This window comes from Colobus angolensis, unplaced genomic scaffold, assembly GCF_000951035.1.
Source record: "Colobus angolensis palliatus isolate OR3802 unplaced genomic scaffold, Cang.pa_1.0 Scaffold140, whole genome shotgun sequence".
NCBI classification, from domain to species: domain Eukaryota; kingdom Metazoa; phylum Chordata; class Mammalia; order Primates; family Cercopithecidae; genus Colobus; species Colobus angolensis.
In genome coordinates, this window is record NW_012114489.1 from 1851106 (window position 1) to 1877840 (window position 26735).

The window sequence follows — 26735 nt, forward strand, 5'->3', positions numbered from 1 at the left end:
TTGCCGATTTTTTTTTTTTTTTTTTTAAATGGGGTCTCGCTCTGTTGCTCAGGCTGGAGTGCAATGGTGCAATCTCGGCTTGCTGCAACCTCTGCCTCCCGGGTTCAAGTGATTCTCCTGCTTTCGCCTCCCAAGTAGCCAGGATTACAGGCGCCAGTCACCATGCCTGGCTAATGTTTATATTTTTAGTAGAGGTCGGGTTTCACCATGTTGGCCAGGTTGGTTTTCAACTCCTGACCTCAGGTGATCCATCCGCCTTGACCCTCCGAAGTGCTGGGATTACAGGCGTGAGCCACTGTGCTCTGCCAGAATGTGTATGTTAATCCTTAAACAGTTCTAATCATGTAAGTGCTGCTTATTGGCTTTAAAACTTTAAACAGACAAATCCCCAAAGATGGAACTGGGGTTGCTGAAGAGAATACAAATGTTATCAACCTAGACTATTAATGATTTGCTGTTTCTCTCCCGATCCTGTTGCGTGAATTGAAAGGGTGTAATTCTCCTGGAAGAGAAAAGCCTGTCATACCCCTGCATAGTGCCCCTCCCCTGCTCCCATCCACTTGAAGCAGCTCACCCAAGTGAGGACCAGGGAAAGAGCAGCCAACCTGCCACCCAGTCATTTCTCACTCCTCCAGGGAAAGCCGAGAAGTGGCAGCTCTCGGGCCTCCAGCTCCTGCTGGTTCACACAATGAGCTGGGGACCCCAGAACTTCAGGAAGGAGGTGTAATCGTATTCCCCGGCCCCTACTTCCATGCCCACATCTCCCAAGAGGCCAGTGGTATGGGTTGTCACTATCAGCACTGCCAGGGGCAGGGGGAACCACTGGTTGCCAATGCTGGGGAGAGCCACCAGAAGGCAACAATAGTGTCAACAACCATGTGTCATCTTGGAGTGGTCCGGCTGGGCCCATCTCCTCTGAATGAACATCCATTCACCTCTCTGAGAGCCTCTTGTCACCACCACAGTCATAGCAATCCTCATCAACTGAAGCAGACTACCTTAGCAGATACGCTCAAGAAACCCCACCAGGCCGGGCATGGTGGCTCGCAACTATGATCCCAGCACTTTGGGAGGCTGAGGCGGGAGGATCACTCGAGGTCAGGAGTTCAAGACCAGCCTGGTCAACATGGTGAAACCTCTTGTCTACTAAAAATACAGAAATTAGCCAGGCATGGTGGTGCACGCCTGCAGTCCCAGCTACTTGGGAGGCTGAGGCAGGAGAATCACTTGAACCCAGGAGGCGGGGTTGTGGTGAGCCTGAGATCACACCACTGCACTCCAGCCTGGATGACAGAGCAAGACTCTGTCTCAAAAAAAAAAAAAAAAAAGGAACCCCATCAGGAGGGACCTTCTGCACCCACCCATCCTGCTGCTGCCCTCAAAGGGGACCATCCACCTGGAGGGGCCTGCAAACCACTCTGGCTAGCCACAGACATCCCTACCATCCCACTCATCCTGCTTGGTGAACCCCTCTGATGCTACTCACCTCAGGCCTTTCTATACCCAGAGCTCAGGGGAAAAGACCTGCTATTGCACATGTGTTTGTGTGTGCCTGCATGAAATATTTGTGAAAAAGAACTAAGGTGTCAAATTATTTTAATACTACCAAGCTCTCCCCAGGAAAAGGAAGAAGAGAGATAGAAACAAACAAAATCAGAGAACTAGGACCCACTGTAGCAGATGTTCTCATGCTGCTGCTCTGGCCAGGAGAGCACGGTCTCCAATCCTCCTTAGGATGGTCACCCTAGTGGGTGTGCCGGGGACAAACTCTCGGCACTGTAGAAACGTACCCACAGCACAGAAAAAGTTTTCTTTGGACCTGGAAGACTTCCCTAGGGCCAGCTCTAACCACGGAGAGGGAGGGGGAAGCTCCTCTCACTCACTTCTACATTCCTATCTCCCTAACAATAGCTGAAATCCCAACACCCTGGCCTTGGGATGTTCATCAATCTCAAACACTATCTAAATAAGACCGAATGCTCTTTTGAACAGCTTTGCAAGAAATGAGGTGAAAGAAGTTTAGGGGAAAATGTTGGTTTATACGTTTATTACAAAAAATAAGCTGGAAATTTAATTCTGACATATTCTGCATGAGACAGGAGGAGGGCATGAAGACTGTGACATGAGTTGCTTTCACAGGTGAGCTGGTAGTGCCACCAGGGCAGTGTCTACCCTCCAAATTAAAAAATAACAGCCAGCCGGGTGCGGTGGCTCACGCCTGTAATCCCAGCTCTCAGGGAGGCAGAGGCGGGAGGATAGCTTGAGCCCAGGAGTTCGAGACCTGCCTGGGTAATATAGCGAGACCCCGTTCTCCACAAAAAGGAAAAAAAAAAAAAAAAAGACAAAAAAAAAATAAGTGCAACTCCCCTTAAAGCAAAAAATAACAGCCATTAGCAGGGCACGGCAGCTCATGCCTATAATCCCAGCACTTTGGGGGGCACCAAGGGAGGTGGATGGCTTGAGTTCAGGAGTTCAAGACCAGCCTGGGCAACACAGTGAAACTCCATCTCTACTAAAAATACAAAAATTACCTGGGCATGGTGGCGAGTGGCTGTAATCCCAGCTACTTGAAAGGCTGAGGTGAGAGGATCACTTGAGCCCAGGAGGTCCAGGCTGCAGTGAGCTATGATCACACCACTGCACTCCAGCCTGGGTGATAGAGTGAGACTCTGTCTCAAAAAAGAAACCAATTTAAAAAAATAAAATAAGGCTGGGCGTGGTAGCTCACACCTGTAATCCCAGCACTTTGGGACACTGAGGCAAGCCAATCACTTGAGGTCAGGAGTTGGAGACCAGCCTGGCCAACACGGTGAAACCCCATCTCTACTAAAAATACAAAAATTAGTTGGGCACGGTGGTGCACATCTATAATCCCAGCTACTTGGGAGGCTGAGGCAGGAGAATCATTTGAACCCAGGAGGCGAAGCGTGCAGTGAGCTGAGATTGTGCCACTGCACTCCAGCCTGGGCGACAGAGCAGGATTCTATCTCAAACTAAAGTAAAATAAAATAACAACTATTGCATGTAGAGGGAAGATTTTTTAAATTGGAGGAATAGGACCGATACGGTTTTAATGAGTCTACCCTCCAAATCTCATGTTGAAATGTGAATCCCCATGCTGGAAGGTGTTTGGGTCATGGGGGTGGATCCCACATGAATGGCTTGGTGCCCTCCCTGTGGTTATGAGTAATTTCTCACTCTATTAGTTCACACGTGGGCTGGTTGTTTAAAAGAGCCTGGCATCTCTCTAGCTCCCTCCCTCACCATGTGATGCACCTTCTCCCCCTTTGCCTTCCACCACGATTGGAAGCTTTTTGAAGCCCTCAACAGAAATAGATGTTGATGCCATGCTTCTTGTACAGCTTGCAGAACTGTGAGCCAAATAAACCGCTTTTCTTTTTTTTTTTTTTTTTTTTTTTTGAGATGGAGTCTCACACTGTCGCCCAGGCTGGAGTGCAGTGGCTCGATCTCAGCTCACTGCAAGCCCCGCCCCCCACGTTCACGCTATTCTCCTGCCTCTGCATCCCAAGTAGCTGGGACTACAGGCGCCCGCCACCACGCCCGGCTAATTTTTTGTATTTTTAGTAGAGATGCGGTTTCACCGTGTTAGCCAGGATGGTCTCGATCTCCTGACCTTGTGATCTGCCTGCCTCGGCCTCCCAAAGTGCTGGAATTACAGGCATGAGTCACCATGCCCAGCACCTCTTTTCTTTATAATTACCCAGCCTCAGATATTCCTTTAGAGCAATGCAAAACAAACTAATACAGGGACCAAACTAGTCTCTATGGTTCTTTTACTGGGGTCTGATTACAGGGTTCATAAACTTTCTTCATTAGGAACGATGGTAATGTCAGAATTTTATATCATAAACATTAAGTTTCCAACCAGTGAAACTTCAAGTAGTTCACAACAAACTCATCTCATCATAGCAAAGTATTTTATCAGCCTTTATTTCCTATAGTTTATAATTTAGCAGTATAGTAATATTTTTAAGTTGGCATTTGTTAGCATTTAATTTTAAGCATTTTAAAAGTTTTTGTCATCACTGACTGAAGCCATGACAAATCAAGAAGGTAATAAAATCTCTATTAAATCACTGCCCTATTTACTGTGATTAATACAGCCTGATCTTAATAGTGAAATGTTTAGGAACAGTTTCTCAGGTGTGAAAGACTTTAAAATTTTGCTCTTTCTGGACCAAAGAACAACAGAGATTTGATCAAGTAAATGTGCCTATAAAGGATAACTTCTTTTTTTTACCAAGAGTATACAATTTCTATTTATGTTTAAAATCAAATATGATAACCGTATCAATTATACATTAAGAAAGCCATATTTAGGAACCAACTCATTATTCTGAAACCTGGTAAATGAAGGGAAAGAATGAAACATATATTCTATCTCTGCTTTATGAGCTGACTGTTAAACCCACAAAATTGCACCTACCTCTAGCCAAAAGGAGTCCAATAAGGCCAGCAAAACCAATAACACCAAGTCTTGGAAAAAATCCAGGAGGTGCATTTTGGAGATAATCATAGCTGTCTACAATAGAATTAGACCAGGAAGCAGTTCCATAAATTTCTCATTAAAAAACAAAACAAAAAGTCTTATACAGTATATAATATGTCTATATAATATCAAGGGTTTTTCAAATCACATATTCTCTGCATTCTGCTACTGTACTGCTTTTCAACATATTTTTATGTAACATATAAACAAGATTTACTATTCACATAACAAGTGTCCAATTTTATTTTATTATTATTATTTTTTTGAGATGCAGTTTTGCTCTTGTTGCCCAGGCTGGAGTGCAATGGTGTGATCTCAGCTCACAGCAACCTCTGCCTCCCAGGTTCAAACGATTCTCCTGTCTCAGCCTTGAGTAGCTGGGATTCCAGGCGCCCACCACCTCACCCAGCTAACTTTTGTATTTTTAGTAGAGATGTGCTTTCACCATGTTGGCTAGGCTGGTCTCGAACTCCTGACCTCAGGTGATCCACCCACCTCAGCTTCCCAAAGTGCTGGGATTACAGGTGTGAGCCACTGCACCTGGCTGCAAGTGTCCAATTTTCAACTACCTTTGGTCCAACAACCCTACTGACAATGAAGTAATGTTAAATTACGTTCATATTCCTGAAAGCAACAGATCTGAATCAGCAATTTGCACAGGGAGGAATACAAATACAGGGATCCTATGCTATTCAAATTCTTGTTATGCAAACACAAAAACAGAATAGATTTGGATAAATCCATCTGAAGCTTTGCTACTTGCTCTCTGAAACTCAGGAACCAAAAACAAGCTGTGAGTGGTGGCTCATCCCTATAAGCTCAACACTTTTCAAGGGTAAGGCAGAAGAATCACTTGAGTCCAGGAGTTCAAGGCTGCAGTGAGCTAGGTCCGCGCCACTGCACTCCAGCCTGACAGCCTGAGCCACAGAGCAAGACATAGCCTCTTTAAAAAAAATAAATAAATAAATAAATAAATAAATAAAAATAATAATTAAAAAAAAAGGCCAGGCGCGGTGGCTCACTCCTGTAATCCCAGCACTTTGGGAGGCCAAGGGGGGAGGATCACAAGGTCAGGAGTTCGAGACCAGCCTGACCAACATGGTAAAACCCCATCTCTACTAAAAATACAAAAAAATTAGCTGGGCGTGGTGGCACATGCCTGTAATCCCAGCTACTCAGGAGGCTGAGGCAGGAGAATTACTTGAACCCGAGAGGTGGAGGCTGCAGTGAGCCAAGATCATGCCACTGCACTCCAGCCTGGGTGACAGAGTGAGACTCCTTCTCAAAAGAAAAAAGAAAAAAGAAATCAAATACCTTAGACTCAGAAAAATAAGTATCCTTTGCCATCTGAACTCATTATTCGAACTCAAGAACAGAATAAATTTGGATAATAAAGGAAACCTGTAAGTTCACTCAGGAAATAGCCACTGTTGACCACCGCTGACAGCGATAGAATCAATAAAAATAAGTACAACATGTGAACCTATTCATGCCTGAACATGCCTTCTGACTTCATTCACATAATGCCTCCTCTCCTTTCCACTGAGCCAATTCCACCTCATAAAAGCCAGCTTGAGTCCTACCTCCACACAAAAGCCTTTCCTAAGCTCATCAGTCCATACCTCTCTCCCTCCTCTAAAGTCCCATCATATTTATTCTCTGTACCATCACTTGCTACCTAATCCTATAGTACCCTGTGTTTAATTATTCAGGTGTGTATCTGGTGTCTCCCCAAGGAGAATGTAAGCTCCATAATGATGGATTGCTTATACTCCCGTGTTATCTTCCTTCAGTGGTAATAACGGATGTTCATTCAATAGATATTTATTAAGAATGATGGCCACGTGTGGTGGTTCACACCCGTAATCCCAGCACTTTGGGAGGCCAAGGTAGGAGGACTGCTTGAGTCCAGGAGTTCAAGAACAGCCTGGGCAACATGGCAAAACCCTGTCTCTCCAAAAAGTTTTTAAAAAATTAGCCAGGGGTGGTGATGCATGTCTGTGGTCCCAGCTACTTGGGAGGCTGAGGTGGGAGGATTGCTTCAGTCCAGGTCAAGGCTGCAGTGAGCTATGATCATGCCACTACACTACAGCCTAGGTGACTGAGACCCTGTCTCCAAACAAAAACAAAAACAGGCCAGGCGTGGTGGCTCATGCCTGTAATCCCAGCACTTTGGGAGGCCAGTGAGGGCAGATCACAAAGTCAGGAGTTCGAGACCAGCCTGACTAACATGGTGAAACCCCATCTCTACTGGAAATACAAAAATTAGCTAGGCGTGGTGGCGTGTGCCTGTAATCCCAGCTACCCAGGAGGCTGGGGCAGGAGAATCACTTGAACCTGGGAGGCAGAGGTTGCAGTGAGCCGAGATCATGCCATTGCACTCCAGCCTGAGCAACAGAGCAAGACTCCATCTCAAAAAAAATAAATAAATAAAAAATCACACTGCCAGGAGTTGATAAATACTGGATGAATTAACAAATGAATTTTAGCTAGGTCATGACTTAAACAAAGCCTTCATGTCTCCTTCTCAATCTCATCTTCAGCACTCTCTATCTGCTTAGGGTTCCTCAAACATCCAATACCAACTCACACCTCTAAGCCTGATCATGCTGTGACCAGTGCGCAATGCCTGCTTCCAGCAGTCCCATCCCCACCTTTTGGTGTGGCTAACACTGCTCCTTCAAGATTCACTTCAGAAATCCTTCCCTGACTGCTCCCACCTCCTCAATTTCGATTAAACTAATCTCCTTCCTCTGTACCTTCAATAACGGTCTGTGATTATCTCTGTATTTGCACGAGTACTAAATAATGTGTTACATGCATCTCAGTGGTTGTGACCACTGTCTTAACCAATCTCAATTTTCAAGGTCTGGCAGAATGGTGACTTAGAAAATATATGCAGAACTGAAGTAATAAACTGGAAAACTCAGTAATTCTGTCCCCTAAGTAATACCAGATACATGCCAGTTTTCCTTTTCCTGGGTTCTTTGGGAAATGTGATCACTTTAAATACTACTATAGGACTTCTATTATGTTTGCATTAATTATTTAGCCTAGTTTTTACTTTCCATCCTCTAGTCTGGGTCATTTGAGGCAATTTTTTACTTCCCTTTATTTTTGCCTACTAGCCCAGTGTTGCTCAATTCTAGATGTGTACACAGAGCAGTTGACGGAGGGACACCCAGATGGCTGTGGTGAGCTGGGCCAAAGTGGGTAAATCACAAAGAAAGGGGAAAGAAGATATGTTTTAAGATTGCACAGAGTCTGGGCAACAAAGTGAGACCCTGTCTCTACAAAAAAATGGAAAAATTTAGCTGGGTGTGATGGCACATGCCTGTAATCCTAGCTACTCGGGAGGATGAGCTGGGAGGATTGCTTGAGCCCAGGAAGTCGAGGCTGCAGCGAGCTATGATCACATCACTGCATTCCAGCCTAGATGACCGAGTAAGATCCTGTCTCAGAAAAATTTAAACAAGAGACCTCTCAGCCACACATGTACAGACAGAAGACTATATCAGGAGTTCTCTAGTTTCCTCAGATAAAAATGAAGATAATAAGGTATCTGTCAGGTTGTTATGAGGATTAAATTTATATATATATATATTTCAAATTTTTGTGGGTACATAGTAGGTATATATATTTACGGAGTAAATGAGGTATTTTGGTTCAGCCATACAATGCATAATAATCACATCAGGGTAAATGAGGTATCCTTTACCTCAAGTATTTATCATTTTTCTATGTGTTACAAGCATTCCAATTCTACTCTTTTAGTTTATTTACAATAACTAAAAGAGTATAGCTTTTTTAGTTAAATAAAATGTACAATAAGCCAGGCGTGGTGGCTCACACCTGTAATCCCAGCACTTTGGGAGGCTGAGGTGGGTGGATCGCCTGAGGTCAGGAGTTCGATACCAGCCTGACCAATATGGTGAAACCTGTCTCTACTAAAAATACAAAAAATAGGCTGAGCGTGGTGGCTCATGCCTGTAATCCCAGCACTTTGGGAGGCTGAGGTGGGTGGATCGCCTGAGGTCAGGAGTTCGATACCAGCCTGACCAATATGGTGAAACCTGTCTCTACTAAAAATACAAAAAATAGGCTGAGCGTGGTGGTATGTGCCTGTAGTCCCAGCTATTTGGGAGGCTGAGACAGAATTGCTTGAACCTGGGAGGCAGAGGTTGCAGTGAGCCAAGACAGCACCACTGCACTCTAGCCTGGGCAACAGAGTGAGAATCTGTCTCACAAAAATAAAAAATAATAAAATAATAAAAAGTAAAATGTACAATAAAGTCTTGTTGACTGCAGTCACCCTACTGTGCTACCAAATACTAGGTATTATTCATTCTAACTATATTTTTGTACTCATTAACCATCCTTACTCCTCCCCCAATAAACTGGAATTTTTAAAGCACTTAGAATAGTACCTGACATATAAGTCTTAAATAAGTGTTTATGAAATTAATAAAATTAAGATGTTACTTATTAACATGCCTTAATAATTTAAAGAACCAGTAGGGGGCCGGGTACAGTGGCTCACACCTATAATCCCAATACTTTGGGCCAAGGTGGGCAGATCACTTGAGGTCAGGAATTTGAGACCAGCCCGGCTAACAAGGTGAAACCCTGTCTCTACTAAAAATACAAAAATTAACTGGACATGGGGCACACGCTTGTAATCCCAGCTAGTCAGGAAGCTGAGGTGGGAGAATCGCTTGAACCTGAGAGACAAAGGTATTAGTGAGCTGAGATTGTGCCACTGCACTCTAGCCTAAGTGACAGTGAGATTTTGTCTCAAAAAAAGAACCAGTAGGCAGCTATTACTATGTCTGTCTTCTAATGATAAATTTATCTGACAGTCTCAGAAATATCAGGACATCAATACACTATGATGATCTTAGCAAAGAAATAAACTGTATTCATGTTTATTTTGTTCTATCATGGAAACAAACCCTTGTAAAAACAAGATTTTGTTTCCGAGATGCCGAATAAGGGGAATGAAATACGATCGGCAGCTTAACTAATTCACCAGTCTCCGATGAACATTAGTCAGAACATGGACTGTGAATCCAGTTTGTGAGTGTACGTGATAAGTGGCCCACAACTGAAAAACAATCAAGGAAAATAAAACCAAATGAAAAAAAAAAGTGTAAGAACACTATCAATTATGCAATAAGACCTTTCACAGGAGTACCAGCTCAGCTCCTTCCTGCTTCAAAACTTCTAGAGCATGTAATTGCAATGCAAATGAGCTATTCCGATTCAGAAAATCTATTGATGAATTAGTATGGTGTATTACACTGCACCTGGAAATGATAATTTTTTTTTTTTTTTTTTAAGCAGTGTATCTGTACTTGCTAGCCCAAGAATCCTAACGACCTGGAAGAGACTTACCTGACTATTTGGGGACACTAGTTGCCTGAAATCTGATGAAAACAACAGTTCCTCTTCCCAGAAAAATCCACATAGCTCTAAAATTCTGCATATACTTTTAAGGAGTCCACAGATTTCTTGGAGCTCATTCATGGAACTCCGATTAAAGAGTTCAATGTTAATGAAGTAGCTGATTATGCCTAATTTAAAATCAACTTACCTAACCCCCATTGAACCAAATTTTGCATCTTGGGCTTAGTTTGGGAGTACGTTTCCTAAAAAGGTAAAAAGAAACTGAATGAAACTATTCACAGGATCTGCTGATTAGAAAGTTAACAGAATAAATATACTTGTCTTTACTGAATAAATTATCATGTTATTAACACTTTTTGAACAAAGGGATACACTGTCTATCTGGGTCTTTTTGTTTGTTTTTCCTATTATAATCTTCCCTTCACTGCAAATAACTCAGTAGAATGGCTTACTACTGCCACAGGAAGCAGATTCCAAGCAGAGTGGTTTCAACAATCCAGCCGTTTCACTCTTCCATTAAAATGGAAAAAAGAGACTAAAAATCAATCTCCTCGATACTTAACTGGCAAGCTTTTCTCCATGAGATTAAATCTGTCTTTCATATTAACTACTTCCTGATCTGCCATTAATTAGAGCCTACATCTGGAAACTGCCCATTTGAAGCAAGAATGACCAGCTTTAATGAGACACAGAAGCCTATAGCCCAAAGCAAATGAGGTGTCAACATTCTCTTAAAAACAATAAAAAGGCTTTGTGGCCAGGCATGATGGCTCACTCCTCTAATCCCAGCACTTTGGGAAGCCAAGTTGGGCACATCACCTGAGGTCAGGAGTCGGAGACCAGCCTGACAAACATAGTGAAACCCTGTCTCTACTAAAAATACAAAAATTAGCCGGGTGTGGTGGCACGCACCTCTAGTCCTAGCTACTCAGGAGGCTGAAGCAGGAGAGTCACTTGAATCCAGGAGGCGGAGGTTGCAGTGAGCCGAGATGGCGCCACGGCACTCCAGCCTGAGTGACAGAGCAAGACCCTGTCTCCAAAAAAAAAAAAAAAAAAGGCTTTGTACATGAACATCACATGATCCTAAAGAAAACAAGGGGACCGCTAGAAGGTACCCACCTTCAAGAAGTCTACAGTGAAGACAAGAAGAAATACATAGGTATCAGAAGGTATCAAAACTGGTTGCCATTTGGAAAAGGAATTTTTTTTTTTTAATTTTAATTAATTTTTTTTTTTTTTTGAGAGAGAGTTTCGCTCTTGTCGCCTAGGCTGAAGTGCAGTGGCGCGATCTCTGCTCACTGCAACCTCCGCCTCCTGGGTTCAAGTGATTGTCCTGCCTCAGCCTCCTGAGTAGCTGGGATTACAGGCGCCCACCACCACACCCAGCTAATTTTTGTATTTTTGGTAGAGACAGGGTTGCACTATGTTGGCCAGGCTGGTCTCCAACTCCTGACCTCAGGTGATCTGCCTGCCTCAGCCTCCCAAAGTGTTGGGATTACAGGCGTGAACCACTGCGCCCCGCCTGGAAAAGGATTTGTTTTCTGTACTTCAGTTCAAGTCAGGACAAGCTATCCTCTTTCTTTTAAATGACCTGAAATAATAAATGCTGAATTAGGCAGAAGATCTAAAGAACTGAGTATCACTTCAATAGAATCCATTGTTTCACGCCTGTAATCCCAGTACTTTGGGAGGCTAAGGCAGGAGTATCTCGTGAGGTCGGGAATCTGAGACCAGCCTGGGTAACAGCAGAGACCCCATCTCTACAAAAAAATAAAAATATTAGCTGGGCATGGTGGTATGAGTCTGTAGTCCGAGCTACTTGGGAGGCTGAGGTGGGCAGATCTCTTGAGCCCAGGAGTTCGAGATCAGCCTGGGCAACACGGTGAAACCTTGTCTCTACTAAAAAAAAAAAAAAAGAAAAGAAAAGAAAGGAAAGGAAAGGAAAAGAAAAGAAACCTTCAGATCAATATCTAGAATGACTGCCCACTTCTTTTGATAGCTTAATATTTTTACTATTAAAAAAAATTAAGGCTGGGCACAGTGGGTCATGCCTGTAATCTCAGCACTTTGGGAGGCCGAGGTGGGTGGATCACAAGGTCAAGAGATCAAGAACATCCTGGCCAACATGGTGAAATCCCATCTCTATTAAAAATACAAAAATTAGCTGGGTGTAGTGGCACATGCCTGTAGTCCCAGCTACTTGGCAGGCGGAGGCAGGAGAATCACTAGAACCCGGGAGGTGGAGGTTGCAGTGAGCTGAGACTGCACCACTGCACTCCAGTCTGGCGACAGAGCGAGACTCCATCCCAAAACAAAAAACAAAAAACAAAAAAACAAACTTAAATTGGTTCTTCAAGAAAAGGGCCAGAAATTCCTGGTCTGAAAAAGGACAGGAATCAGAAGTATTTCTATTCATGAAGACTTTGTTCTACCCAGGAAAATAAAACCATTATAATTACAAAAGCTATTATAATTACAAGAAAGTTTTTATATTTAGTAGTAGTGGAAATAAACATGTAGATAACTAATCTATCATCCAGAGAGGTATTTTGCTGCAATGAGTATCACGCATGGAAGAAAAGGTAAAAAACAAAAAGCAACCTTAGGTTAAAAGGTACAAAGTACTTTTATTGCCAAAAAAAAAAGACTACAAATAATAGTAGTCATGCCTACATGATACAAAAATATCCGCACAAATGTGCTGACTATCTTAACTACCAGAAGTTTTAAAATCTTCTAGAACAAGAGAATAAAGTCTAGTCATTTTACAACACATTATGTATAAAGTCTTTAGGTATTACTTAACTCAATAATATGGTTATGATACTTAAGTACAATGGCCTAATTTATATTGTTGATACAGTCCATGCTTACTATTTTCTTTCTAAATTGGTGAACAAAAGTTCAACAGCAGCATAGGCAAAGGAATTTAAAAATTTTTAAACAAGCTCTGGATGAAAATTGAATTTAGGCCAGGCGTGATGGCTCATGCCTGTAATCCCAGCACTTGAGGAGGCCAAGGTGGGCAGATCACTTGAGGTCAGGAGTTTGAGAACAGCCTGGCCAACATGGCGAAACCCCATCTCTACTAAAAATACAAAAATTAGCCAGGCATGGTGGCTCGTGCCTATAATCCCAGCTACTCGGGAGGCTGAGGTGGGAGAATTGCTTGAACCTGGGAGGTGGAGGTTGCAGTGAGCCGAGAGCACACTAGTGCACTCCAGCCGGGGCAACAGAGCAAGAATCCGTCTCAAAAAACAAACAAAATAAAAAAACCAAAAACCAAAAACCAAAAAGACTAAATTTATAAATCTCAAGCAAGGTAAATCTAGACAATTTCCCACACATCTACATCTATTAGTTTTTATTAAATTTGTCCTCAATTTTCAAAATCAGGATCAAGTATAGCAAATATATGTATCAAAGCCTACAAAAGCATTCTGTAGATTGTAAACGTTGGTTACTTATGTTAAAAATCACAAAAATAGGCCGGGCGCAGTGGCTCAAGCCTGTAATCCCAGCACTTTGGGAGGCCGAGGCGGGCGGATCACGAGGGCAGGAGATCGAGACCATCCTGGCTAACACAGTGAAACCCCGTCTCTACTAAAAAATACAAAAAACTAGCCGGGCGAGGTGGCGGGCACCTGTAGTCCCAGCTACTCCGGAGGCTGAGGCAGGAGAATGGCGTAAACCCGGGAGGCGGAGCTTGCAGTGAGCTGAGATCTGGCCACTGCACTCCAGCCTGGGCAGCAGAGCGAGACTCCATCTCAAAAAAAAACCAAAAAATCACAAAAATACTTTTCATTTACGTAATGACAAATGCCTGACCTAAAACCCAGGCAGGGACAGACACCAATCTGTATATGTAGTTCTTTGGTCACTAGGACAAATAGTTCAGTAATCTAGTATGGAATTCTACCCTATTTTAGTATCTACCCTACTATTATGGCATTCAAAATGCCATATCCACTGCTGGTTTAAGTGGCACTGATTTGTATACTGGGGGAGAAAAACTTCGCAATTTTTATGTAAGTGTTTACACCGCATCTTTTTCCTTTGTTTAGAGTTCCAGGCCACAAGCCTCCCCTGGTAGACAACAATGTTTTCACAACTGCAAGCAACAAGGTAGTTCCCAGCCCCTCTGCTCTCTAGTCAAGGTGTTACGCACTGCCCAGGGAGAGGGAAATTCTCTCTGCAGCTGTGGTAACAGCTGTCACCAGGAAGCTAGAGCATCTCTACACCCCCTCTTCAGATGGCACTGAAGAACATCTGTAAGTCAGGCACTTTTAGCTTGGAGCCTGTTATTTAAAACTTTTTTGTGGGTATGCAGTAGGTACACACATTTATGGTGTACATGAGATGTGCTGACACAGGCATGCAATGTGAGATAAGCACAATATGCAGAACGGGAAATCCATCCTCTCAAGCATTTATCCTTAGTGTTACAAACAATCCAATTACACTCTTAAGTTATTTTAAAATGTACAATTAAATTATTGACAGTAGTCACCCTGTTGTGCTATCAAATAGTAGGTTTTATTCATTCTTGCTATTTTTTTTGCACCCAGTAGCCATCCCCACCTTCCCCCCAGACCCCCACCCTTCCCAGCCTCTGTCAACCATCTCAGGGCCCTTTATCATGTCTTTTTCCAAAAACATGCAGCCAATACAGACTTTTCTCTATTGACTCTAAACAGAAATGCGTTCACTCCATTTTCAGAACAGTTGTACCTGACACCAGGTTGTGTATGGCTCGCAATAGTGTCGGAGCTGTGAGATGCTTTCTTCAAGCTGGCTCCTTGCCTCCTCCACATACTTCGATTGACCCTCGGGAACTGAATAGAGTGAAAGCTGCACACGTTAAAACAAAACAAATATTTAAAAGACATATTGTCTACAGGATAAATTTACCAAATTTGTAAGTATTTAATATAATATTTCTGATAATTCATGAATTACAGTGACTCTGTGGTCGCGTGTGGTGGTTCACGCTTGTAATCCCAGCACTTTGAGAAGCCAAAGCAGGCGGATCACTTAAGGTCAGGAGTTCGAGACCAGCCTGGCCAACACGGCGAAACCCCATCTCTACTAAAAATACAAAACTTAGCCAGGTGTTGTGGTAGGTGCCTGTAATCCCAGCTACTTGAGAGGCTGAGGCTGAGGCAGGAGAATCGCTTGAACCTGGGAGGTGGAGGGAGCGGTAAGCCAAGATCGTGCCACTGTACTCCAGCCTGGGCAAGAGCGAGACTCCATCTCAAAAATAGTAATAATAACACTTCATGAATTCCAGTGACTCTTAAGGGTTATGAGCAACGTGAACTTTACCTCAAACCATCTTTGCACCTTATTTCCTTAATCAACAAGGCCAAGGCCAAAAGGGCAGGGCTATGAGGTATCCTACCTTCTCCCCACCCACTGACTGCAAACAAAGCAGCTCCTCTTTATCCATTTTATATACTGGTATTTGGTATTCCACCTTAGATTGAGTTTGGAAAAAGGATTTTATTACTCTAAAGGGTGGGTGAAGGGGTTAAAAAAGCTTGAGAGTAACCAAAGGGCATGTCACTCAGTTCAAATGATTGGTCTGATGTTAATCAAAGCAGGAGAACAGGTTTGTTCCCCACCCAGAGAACTTCTCACAGCCATGGCTGGCTGCCTTCTTCACCCTCAAAAAATGCCACTGTGCCAAGGCCTGAGAAAAGAGTAAAGGGCAAAAGATAAGCTAATTAGCTTTATGTAAACACCAATCAAGTAACCCTACCTAGGACTGAAGGTAGATCCTTACCTCACTTTATTCAAAGGCAACAGAAACTGAATATCCAAAATAGTTAGCGGGAAGTACAGACCAAAAAAGAATGTAAACAGTAGAGAGAAGATTTCTTGTTTTTTTTAAATTTAGTATTTATTAAGTATATACTTATGAGCGTCTCCTCCAGCCAAGAAACAGAAAGGATCCAGATCTCTAATTTCTTAGAGAAGAAAAAATGTGAATATCTTCTTGGTTTGATAAGAATCAAGATAAGCCAAGAATCAGAGAGACCACTTAGAAAAGTGAGTTGTGCTTATAACCTATTTGGATACAGTGGATTCCCCAGTAAACATTTATAAAGTATTCCTTAATTTATGTATGCCCTTAGCTAAGTATCATTAAAGTTTACCTGTTGAAAAAGCCATAGTTTAATAATTTCCCACAAATTAAACAAACTATAAGGAAATATATTTTCTCCGTTTAAATGTCTTCCGGCTGGGCATGGTGGTTCACGCTTGTAATCCCAGAACTTTGGGAGGCCGAGGCGGGTGGATCACCTGAGGTTGGAAGTTTTGAGACTAGCCTGGCCAACATGGTGAAACCTTGTCTCTACTAAAAATACAAAATTAGCCAGGCGTGGTGGCACATGCCTGTAATCCCAGCTACTTGGGAGGCTGAGGCAGGAAAATGGCTTGAACCCAGGAGGAGGAGGTTGCAGTGAGCTGAGATCGCACCATTACACCCCAGCCTGGGCAACAAGAGCGAAACTCTACCTCTAAATAAATAAATAAATAAATGTTTTTTAAACAGTCACATCTTCCTGATATACAATTTGAAAAAAATTATCCTACAGTAACTAAATCAGACACTCAAAATATATCACAACATGAACAACATGTTACCTCATCAACCTTCACGGAATTTTTGGGAGGTGAGTCCTTTTTTGGTGCTGCATAGACTTTGAAGGTGAGCAAGCTCAGGCTGGCTGGCCCCACGGACCTCTGAATTACCTGAAATGCAGAAGCAATCTTAAATCTTCTATCTTACAGATCGAATGTGAAGAACGTGAGCATATTCATAACCTCAGCCACTCCCCACCCTGAAAGGCTTACTGTGCTTTATTTTAATTTAATTTTTATGTTTTCGAGATGGAGTCTTGCTCTGTTGCCCAGGCTGGGCTGTAGTGGCGTGATCTCAGCTCACTGCAACCTCCACCTCCCAGGTTCAAGCGATTCTCCTACCTCAGCCTCCCAAGTAGCTGGGATTACAGGTGTCTGCCACCACACCCGGCTAATTTTTGTATTTTTAGTAGAGATGGGGTTTTGCCATGTTGGCCAGGCTGGTCTTGAACTCCTGACCTCAGGTAATCCGCCCGCCTCGGCCTCCCAAAGTGCTGGGATTATAGGCGTGAGCCACTGCATCTGGCCTACAAAATATATTTTTTAAAAATCAGCCAGGCATGGTGGTATGTGCCTGTAGTCCCAGCTACTCAGGAGACTGAGGTGGGAGAACTCTTGAGTTTGAGGCTGCAGTGAGCCATGATTATGCCACTGCACTACAGCCTGGGCAACAGAGTGAGACTCTGTTTCACACACACAAAATAACTGCTCAAAAAAAAAAAAAAAAAAAAAGATGGGCTGAGAGGAGGGGAGAGTTATAGGTTTATTAATTTAAACTGTGAATATAAAAAATCTGCTCACGCCTGTAATCCCAGCACTTTGGAAGGCAGAGGCAGGTGGATCACCAGGTCAGGCGTTCGAGACCAGCCTGGCCAACATAGTGAAATCCCGTCTCTACTAAAAATACAAAAGAAAAAAAAATTAGCGGGGCATGGTGGCGGGTGCCCATAATCCCAGCTACTCAGAAGGCTGAGGCAGGAGAATCACTTGAACCTGGGAGGTGGAGGCTGCAGTGAACCGAGATTGTGCCACTGCACTCCAGCCTGGGTGACAGTGCCAGACTCCATCTCAAAAAAAAAAAAAAATATTCAGACCCCTCCTGTGAAGGTCATGGCAGTTTTCTAGGAGGGATGTTGCTTTCCTTAGGTTGTACCCTGGTGCTGCTGGTTCTGCCTAATAACTGTGATGGGCACAAACCACACGAACAAATGTAGCTGGCTAATATGTATTGTGGAAGCAAAAGAAATCTATAGCAAAACTGCCTTGAAATTAAGACCTCAAGATGCATACTTAATACTTCAAGATGTATCAATTATTTTTAAACCAGTTAAAGTAATAATCACTCCTTTTTTCTTAATGGCTTTCAGCTCTTTATTTGCTTCTGAAATATGGGAATTTGCAGGCATACATTTCAACAGACATCTTTGCTATATTTTAGCTGGCATTACGCTTTGTATTACAGAACAGACTCGTCTTTCACATTACAGGCACAGCAAATCTCAGTAATATGATTTCCAAGATACTAAATCATGCCTAAATAGTTAGACAGAAATCAATTACTCATTTACTTTTCACCTCTCCTCCATCCATTTCCTTTGTCTCATTTGAGCAGGAAATAAACAATTATTGAGCATGCCTTGTGTGTTAGGCACAGCCATAGAAATAGGAATAGGGAGTAAGACATATCCTCACCCTGAAAGGGCTTCCATTCTGGTAGGAAGAACTTGATAGATGTAAATAAGTGGACAAACTTTTTTTTTTTTTTTTACACAGGGTCTCACACTGTTGCCTAGGCTAGAGGTGCAGCGGCAGGATGTCTGCTCACTGCAACCTCCCCATCCCAGGTTCAAGTACTCCTCCTATCTCAGTCTCCCAAGTAGCTGGGACTACAGGCGTACACCACCATGCCCAGCTAATGTTTGTATTTTTTGTAGAGACAGGGTTTTGCCATGTTGCCCAGGCTGGTCTCAAACTCCTGGATTCAAATGATCCACCCACCTTGGCCTCCCAAAGTACTGGGATTATAGGCATGAGCCACTACACTTGGCCTGGGACAAATCAAAAAATAAAATAAGGGAGGCTGAGGCACAAGAATCGCTTGAACCCGGGAGGTGGGGATTGCAGTGAGCCAAGATACTGCCACTGCACTCCAGCCTGGGCGACAGAGCGAGACCCTGTCTCAAAAAAATAAATAAATAAAATAAAAGTGATAGGGGAGGGGCAGGCAGGGAAATGCTGGGTAGAGAAGGGCACGGTCCCTGGCTAGGGCTCCACCCCGGGCCTGTGCCCACAGACCTAGGTGAGGAGAGGCATTTCTGTTTTTGTGCCCAAAGGTTGCATTTCCCAAGACCACCCTGGCCCACCACACCCCCACCTTGTGTCTATAAAAACCCTGAGACCCTAGCGGGCAGGCACACAGTGGCTGGACGTCGAGAGGAACACACTGGCACAAGAGCACACAAGCAGCTGGACGTCAAGAGAAGCAGAGGCGAGGAAGAACACACCATTAGAAGAACACACTGACAGACGCCGGCAGGCCACCAACAGCAGAATGGCAGGACAACGCAGAGTTTGGCTGAGGGCGGTCAGAGGACAGCCCGGCTGCTAAGCGGTCTGACTCCAGGGGAAAACCACCTTCCCACTCCATATCCCTTCTGGCTCCGTTTCCATCTGCTGAGAGCTACTTCCACCATTCAATAAAACCTTGCACTCATTCTCCAAGCCCATGTGTGATTCTATTTTTCTGGTATACTCACGCAAGAACCCCAGGATACAGAAAGCCCTCTGTCCTTGCGATAAGGCAGAGGGTCTGATTGAGCTGATAAACACAAGCTGGCTACTGACAGCAAAACTAAAAGAGCACACGGTAGCACACGCCCACTGGGGCTTCAGAAGCTGTAAACATCCACCCCTAGATGCTACCATGGGGTTGGAGCCCACACTCCCCACGACCTGCCCGTCTGCCTGCTTCCCCTAGGGGTTTTCAGCAGTGGGGCACCTCAGAAGTGAGCCACACCCCCATCACATACCCTGTAAGAGGGACAAGGGAAATTTCCTCGTTTCAAAAGCATGAATTCTCCCTGCTCTTAGGCAGTTCTACAGAAAGACAAAACAAGCATAGGACATTACAGACAGAGGAATCAGCATGTGTGAAGACATGAAGCTGGGAAACAGCATGGGAGAAACATAGGGAGTTGGAGTTTTGTGGAAGGGGACAGAGTGACAGAGACTCAGAGAAGTTAGTTGTAGCCAGATCACAATGTGACTTGTGTGGCTCACATAAAAGTCCTCGGTAATAAATACCAAAAGATCTTAAATAAGGATAGAATATAGAATCAAGTTTGCCGTTTAGAAAGACCATTATTTCTCAGTGTGATGGTTTAAGTCATTAAAGGGCCAGATGACCAGTTATGGTGCTGCTAAAACAATGCAGGAAAGAAACGAGGGCCCAAGGAAAGATTGCACAGGAGATGAGAAAGAGAGGAAAGTAGAATTGAGACAGTTTAATAGGCAGAATTAGCAGGACTTAGTGACCAAGGGGAAAGGAGGAATGACAATGACCTTGGTTTCTTTTTCATTTTTCGTTTTTTTAAATTAATTTAAAAAATGACAAGAATTGTATATATTTATTGTGTACAACATGCTGTTTTGAAATATGTATACATGTGGAATGGCTAAATTGAGCTAATTAACATATGCATTACCTCACAATTTTTGTGGAATCTAAAAATGTTGAACTAACGGAAGTAGACAGCACAGTGGTAGCTACCAGGGGCAGGGGCTGGGGGGAGTTGGGGAGATACTGGTCAAAAGTACAAAGTTTCAGTTAGACAGGACGAGTAGTTCAAGAGATCTGTTGTACAACGTGGTGACTACAGTTAATAACAATGTATTGTATTCTTGAAAATCAGGAAAAGAGTAGATTTTAAGTGACCTTGGAGTTTCTGATGGGTTTTTCTAGTTGGGTGGTGACACAGCATTCCTGAGAGAGGAAGTAGAAAAAGAGGGGCAAGTCTGAGGGAAAAATGATGAGTTGGTTTTGGACATGTTCCAGAGACAGAGAGATAGCTAGAGGTCTAGTCATCTATCTATGTATCTTTTATTTTACTTGAAAAGCTAAAGTAGACAAACTTAGAAACTGTTGTATTTTGGAAATTAGGAAAAAGTTGACCTGAAATTTTAAGTCCATGAGAACATGTTTTTTGGGTCTGGACTTCCTCAGCACTTCAGGGGTGCATTTATTTCTCATAAAGCACAGTAAGGCCGGATGTGGTGGCTCATGCCTGTAATCCCAGCACTTTAGGAGGCCGAGGTGCGCGGATTACCTGAGGTCGGAGTTTGAGACCAGCCTGGCCAACATGATGAAACCCAGTCTCTACTAAAAATATAAAAATTAGCAAGGCATGGTGGCAGATGCCTGTAATCCCAGCTACTTGGGAGGCTGAGGCAGGAGAATTGCTTGAAACTGGGAGGTAGGGGTTGCAGTGAGCCGAGATCGTGCCACTGCACTCCAGTATGGGCAAATATATACATATATATATATAATATATTTTTTTCTATATATATATATAACTATACATTTAACTATATATATAAAACTATATATATATTACACTCTCTCTATATATTACTATATATATATATAGTACAGACAGGGTCTCATCATGTTACTCAAGCTGGTCTCGAACTCCTGAGCTCAAGCAATCCTCCCGCCTTGGCCTCCCAAAGTGCTGGGATTACAGGTGTGAGCCAACATGCTCAGCCTATCTTTGATTTTTAAATCTCAACTCATTTACTTTAACATTTTATTGGATTCTTAATTATTAATTTCTACTTTACCTTTCCCTCTTATCTTACTCGTTTTTCTAGTTTTAATATTATTCTAGGTCTGCCCCCCTTTACTGCCTAAACTGTTTTCTTCTTCCTCTTCTCCTATTAGTTTTCCTCCCTAAGCCCACCCTGACACCCATCCCGCAGCAAGAACTGTGGCCACAAGGATGGTAGCACCAAAGAAAGCTGGCTCCTGCAGTGGCCTTTTCAGCTTCCAGCAGGCTCTCAACAGACAAGCAAACAAAACAAAGAAAAAGCAAACTTCACCCCAGGAGACCTGGGAGACCTACAAATGAACACTCCCCAGGGCCATAATTCCTAGGTTGCAGAGAACACATGATTTACTCAAGGATTTCTCAAACTCAGCACTACTGACATTTGGGCTGGGTCCTTCTTCGTCGTGGGGCTGTCCTGTGCACTGCAGGAAGTTTGGCAGCATCCCTAGCTTCTACCCACTAGATGCCAGTAGCACCTCCTCCCAGTCACAACAGTCAAAAACATCTCCAGACACTGCCAAATGTCTCCTGGGGAGCAACTCTCCCACTGAGAACCTCTGATTTACTTGAGTAAGTATTACTTTCTGACATCTCTCACCATCCAGACTTGAAGAAAATCTGTATGTTTTAAAACCCATGGCTTCAAACATAGTGAAAGAAACCAGAACAATCACTACTAGGCGGGGGAGGTGGGAGTTGGAAGGAAGTGGACTTACTGAGAAGGGGCACAAGTGAACTTTCTGGGGTGAAATAATCTATATCTTGATAGGGGTGTGGGTTATTCAAGGTGTATACATTCGTCAAAGCTCAAATTGTACAACTAAGATTGTACAACTTAAAAATCTATGTATTTCACTCTATGTAAATCAGACTTAAAAAAAATCCATCAGCCCTAGCATACCTAATCCATGCCAAGCTCATTCCTAAAAAGGAGCCAGCCACACACCTGACCATGGTAAGGAACTGGTATAGATCTGTGTGATGGAAACCCATGGGAGGAGCCTTGGTAAAAGGTCCCCGGGCAGACAAGGTTGAAGCTGACGCACTCAACATCTTGGCTGATTCATCTTCCTTTCTGGCATCAAAGGGGGCTCCTCCTGGTGCGAGATGACTCCACCCTGCCTCAGCATGCTCACCACCTTTCCCTCTAACAGTAAAAAGGAAGCTGGCCAGACCAGATGTCATCACAAATGGCCATCTTCGACACTGTGTGCCTGCCAGGTTATCATAATTTGTTAGGGCTCATATTGAGTATTCAGGCCAACCTATTCAAAATCAGGATTTAAGAAGGGAAAGGCTAAGATGGGTCGAGATCACCCCAGGACAGTGTAAGGGCACAAAGAGGAGATAAAGAACCTTCTTCAATATTTTATCTCCCCAAGGAAGAACAATCCAGTTCTTTGAAGAAACACAATCAACTTTCAGGCTCTGGGACATAATAAAAAAACTCTTTAGTTTTATCAGCTTTCCTCCTATTCACACCCTGGATGGGTTGCTTTCTAAGATATGAACACAAAGGTATTCTCTCTCCATGAGGAGTCCTGACCCATTATGGTATAATGGGACTGAATATACCTCCCAAGAAGTGAAATCTCCCCCAGACTTTTTCTTCCCCCCCCCTTTTTTTTTTTTTTTTTGAGGCAGAGTCACCCTCTGTTGCCTCTGTTGCCAGGCTGGAGTGCAGTGGCATGATCTTGGCTCACTGCAACCTCTGCCACCCGGGTTCAAGCGATTTTCCTGCCTCAGCCTCCCAAGTAGCTGGGACCACAGGTGCGCACCACCACACGTGGCTAATTTTTGTATTTTTAGTAGAGACGGGGTTTCACCATGTTGGCCAGGATGGTCTCGATCTCTTGACCTCGTGATCCGTCTGCCTCGGCCTCCCAAAGTGCTGGGATTACAGGCGTGAGCCACCATGCCCGGCCTCTCCCAGACTTTTTCTGATGCAGGGCTGGAATCTCTAAACTGCAAGTACCCATGCCCTGAGCACTCCCTGTCCCAAGTGATAGTCCTTGAGAAGCCTGTTGCCAGGTACACTCCCCGGTCAGGGCAGATGACTTGGCTCAGAAAATGAGTGCATATGCACCTGCCAAGAACTGATTAGATATGGTCTACTTTGCATTATATGAGTTAGGCTTGCCCAAAGTCAAGCAAGCTCTGTTAAGAGCTGGATCTCCAATTAGTGCTAAGTTACAGACTAGATCAAAGGTGGCATTTCTTTAGATCCAGCCCCTCAGGAGTATACCCTTCAGTTACTAAATGCCTTTCTTGGAATTCAGCTAGTTGGGAGTCTCAAAGTAAGGACTCTAATGTGTTGGCTTCTCTGAGGTTTTGAAGCTGTAAGACCCACAGTCACAGAGAAAATGAAAATTTGGCTTAGATAAAGGTAAACCGGTGGCCCTTAGCTTTGCAAACCTCAGAGGGAGTGTCACTGAGTTTTCTCACTCTTGTGGCTAACTCTTCTTTCTTTCTGGTCTGATCCTACTCCCCAGCAAAGTATCAAGGTACACTCTATCTTGGACCTTGGACTCTCTGTGTCTCAAAACTTTTGTTTCACACAGCCCGCAAGGCGCTTGTCAATGGAAACAGAGCTACCAGGATTGGTGTTGGGTTAGATGAGGTGCTAACAAGAAGTGTAAAGGGGTAGGCTGTCATTATCTTAAAGACATTTATTTGGTTCTTACTCTCTCTCCACTGAAGCTTGCCAAGGACTGATGTCGGCAAAACAAATCTGGTCAGGCAAGTGAGGTCATATGTAACAATTAGAAGAGGTCAACCAGGGTTTCATTTCGAAAACAAATATTTACTGCACACCCACATCATGTCAGGCATGGTGCTAAACAGATACAACACATAAGCAGACATGGTCCCTGCTCTTACAGAGCTTCCAGGAAGCTTATGATTGTAAACAAAGAGTCAGGCCACAATTTAAAAAATAAAGTAACATTCAAAAAAAGATTCAGGGCCCAGCACGGGGGCTCACACCTGTAATCCCAGAACTTTGGGAGGCTGAGGTGGGTGGATCACAAGGTCAGCAGTTCAAGACCAGCCTGGCCAACATAGTGAAACCCCATCTCTACTAAAAACACAAAAATTAGCCGGCCATGGTGGCATGTGCCTGTAGTCCTAGCTATTCGGGAGGCTGAGGCAAGAGAATCGCTTGAACTCAGGAGGTGGAGGTTGCAGTGAGCTGAAATCACACGACTGCTCTCCAGCTTGGGCAACAGAGTAAGACTTCATCTCAGGAAAAAAAAAAAAAAGATTCAGGCATAAGATTGACTTTATTAGGAGGCTGAGGTGGGAGGATCACTTGAGGCCAGGAGTTTGAGACCAGCCTGGGCAACATAACAAGACTCCATCTCTACAAAAAAAAAAAAAAAAATTAGCTGGGTGTGGTGGGGCATGCATATGGTCTCAGCTACTTGGGAGGCTGAGGTGGGAGGATTACTTGAGCCCAGGAGGTCAAGGATGCAGTGAGCTATAATCGCATCACTGCATTTCAGCCTGAGTGACAGAGCAAGACTCTGCCTCAAAAAAAAAAAAAAAGAAAGAAAGAAAAAGATTGAGTTTATCAGTCAGCTCCCTCAGCTTTAAAGGTAGCTTCTTAGACACAGTTTACCAAAACACGAATCTGGTGAGGTCGTTAACAAACAAACCATAATGGGTACCTAGAAGGCTAAACTGTTTCTTGCTTTGCAAATAAAAGTACACTGCCCAGGATTCCATAGCTCTGGGATCACATTGTGATTATGTTCCAGTAAAACTGCCTTAAAGACAAATAAAAACCTTAAGCTAAATAAGACATCCTCAGAATTATTCAGACTCTCATGAATGGTGGGGCTCAAATCCCTAACAACTAGTTTTCTTTTTCAACTCTATAGAGAATCTAGTGTATAGTCTCTCCCATTTAAAAAAAGGGTGACTCTTTTCTCCCACAATTAAGAACTATTATCTTATTAAACTTTCATTTATAATATATGCCAGCTTCATGATATAAGGCCTTTGCAGGCCTGTGTACACAAGAGGTTTCAGAATTACCTGGGGATTTTTTTTTCTTTGAGACGGAGTCTCACTCTCTCGCCCAGGCTGGAGTGCAGTGGCACGATCTCGGCTCACTGCAAGCTCCACCTCCCAGGTTCACGCCATTCTCCTGCCTCAGCCTCCCCAGTAGCTGGGACTACAGGCACCCGCCATCAAGCCCGGCTAATGTTTTCTATTTTTAGTAGAGACGGGTTTTTACCGTGTTAGCCAGGATGGTCTTGATCTCCTGACCTCGTGATCTACCCACCTCGGCCTCCCAAAGTGCTGGGATTACAGGCGTGAGCCACCACGCCCGGCCCACCTGGGGAGTTTTTTAAACGCATAGACTCTAACACCTTCCCCCAGAGTGTCTGACTCAGCGAATCTAAGAGGAGCCCAAGAATCTATTCCCAAGATAAGCAAAGTTTTGAAAACCACTATTCCACAAACATATGCTTAAAGAACAGTTATTCAACTTAAGTTTGTGTAAGCACTCAAACATACTTTTAAAAACATTTGAAAGTATAAAATGAAAACTGTCCTAAACATAAAAAGAAACAGAGTGACTGTTCACCCACTAGAGAAATTATGACATTTATTTACATTCAAGAAAATCTCTCCCATCTAAACAAAACACAACAAATACCTTCCACCCCTAATTCCCTCTCTAACTACTACCTTACCCTTCTACCAACCTCCATTGACAAATTTATTTTAAAAGTAGACTATGGTTAGAAGGCAGAATAGTGGATACCCTTAGCAAGCGGGGAGTGACTAGAAGGGCCATGAGAAGAGCTTCTAGGGTGCTAGTATGTTTAGTTTGTAAAAATTCACTTATGACCCGTTTACTTTCCTGTATGTATGTTATACAAATGGTCTCCAACTTACAAATGGTTCAACCTTACGATGGTGCAGAAGCGATACGCATTCCATAGAAATCGCACTTTGAGTACTCATGTAACCATTCTGCTTTTCACTTTCAGTATTCAATAATGTACATGAAATATTCAATAGTTTATTATAAAATAGGCTTTGTGTTAGATGATTCTGCCCAACTGTGGGCTACTGGAAGTGTTCTGAGTACATTTAAGGGAGGGTAGGCTAAATTATGATGTTTGGTAGGTTAGGTGTGTTAAACGCATTTCTGACTTAATGATATTTTCAACTTATGATAGGTTTATCAGAATGCAACTCCACCACAAGTTGAGGAGCATACACATTTAAGCACAAAGTCAAAAAGACAGACTCTGTCTGCTTTCTCAATTTTATCTCCTCCTCCCTTTACTACTCAATGCACCTAAAACCTTTCTTTTTTTTTTTTTTTT

The 26735-nt window shown here is 43.3% G+C and overlaps 1 protein-coding gene across 4 annotated transcripts in view; it reads right to left on the reverse strand.

Annotated features, from left to right (window-relative positions):
- Window positions 1-26735, reverse strand: part of APOO (apolipoprotein O) — a 93649-nt gene that overhangs the window by 42851 nt on the left and 24063 nt on the right. For 3 of the 4 annotated variants that reach the window (XM_011935116.1, XM_011935118.1, XM_011935115.1), the window contains exons 2-5: window positions 16568-16675; window positions 14648-14767; window positions 10104-10158; window positions 4448-4543 (exon numbers count right to left, since the gene is read on the reverse strand). In XM_011935116.1, the coding sequence (XP_011790506.1) occupies window positions 4448-4543; window positions 10104-10158; window positions 14648-14767; window positions 16568-16675 (379 nt within the window). Of the gene's footprint in view, window positions 1-4447; window positions 4544-10103; window positions 10159-14647; window positions 14768-16567; window positions 16676-19068; window positions 19406-26735 lie in introns of those variants that run through there. The other variant, XM_011935117.1, reaches the window with a different exon arrangement.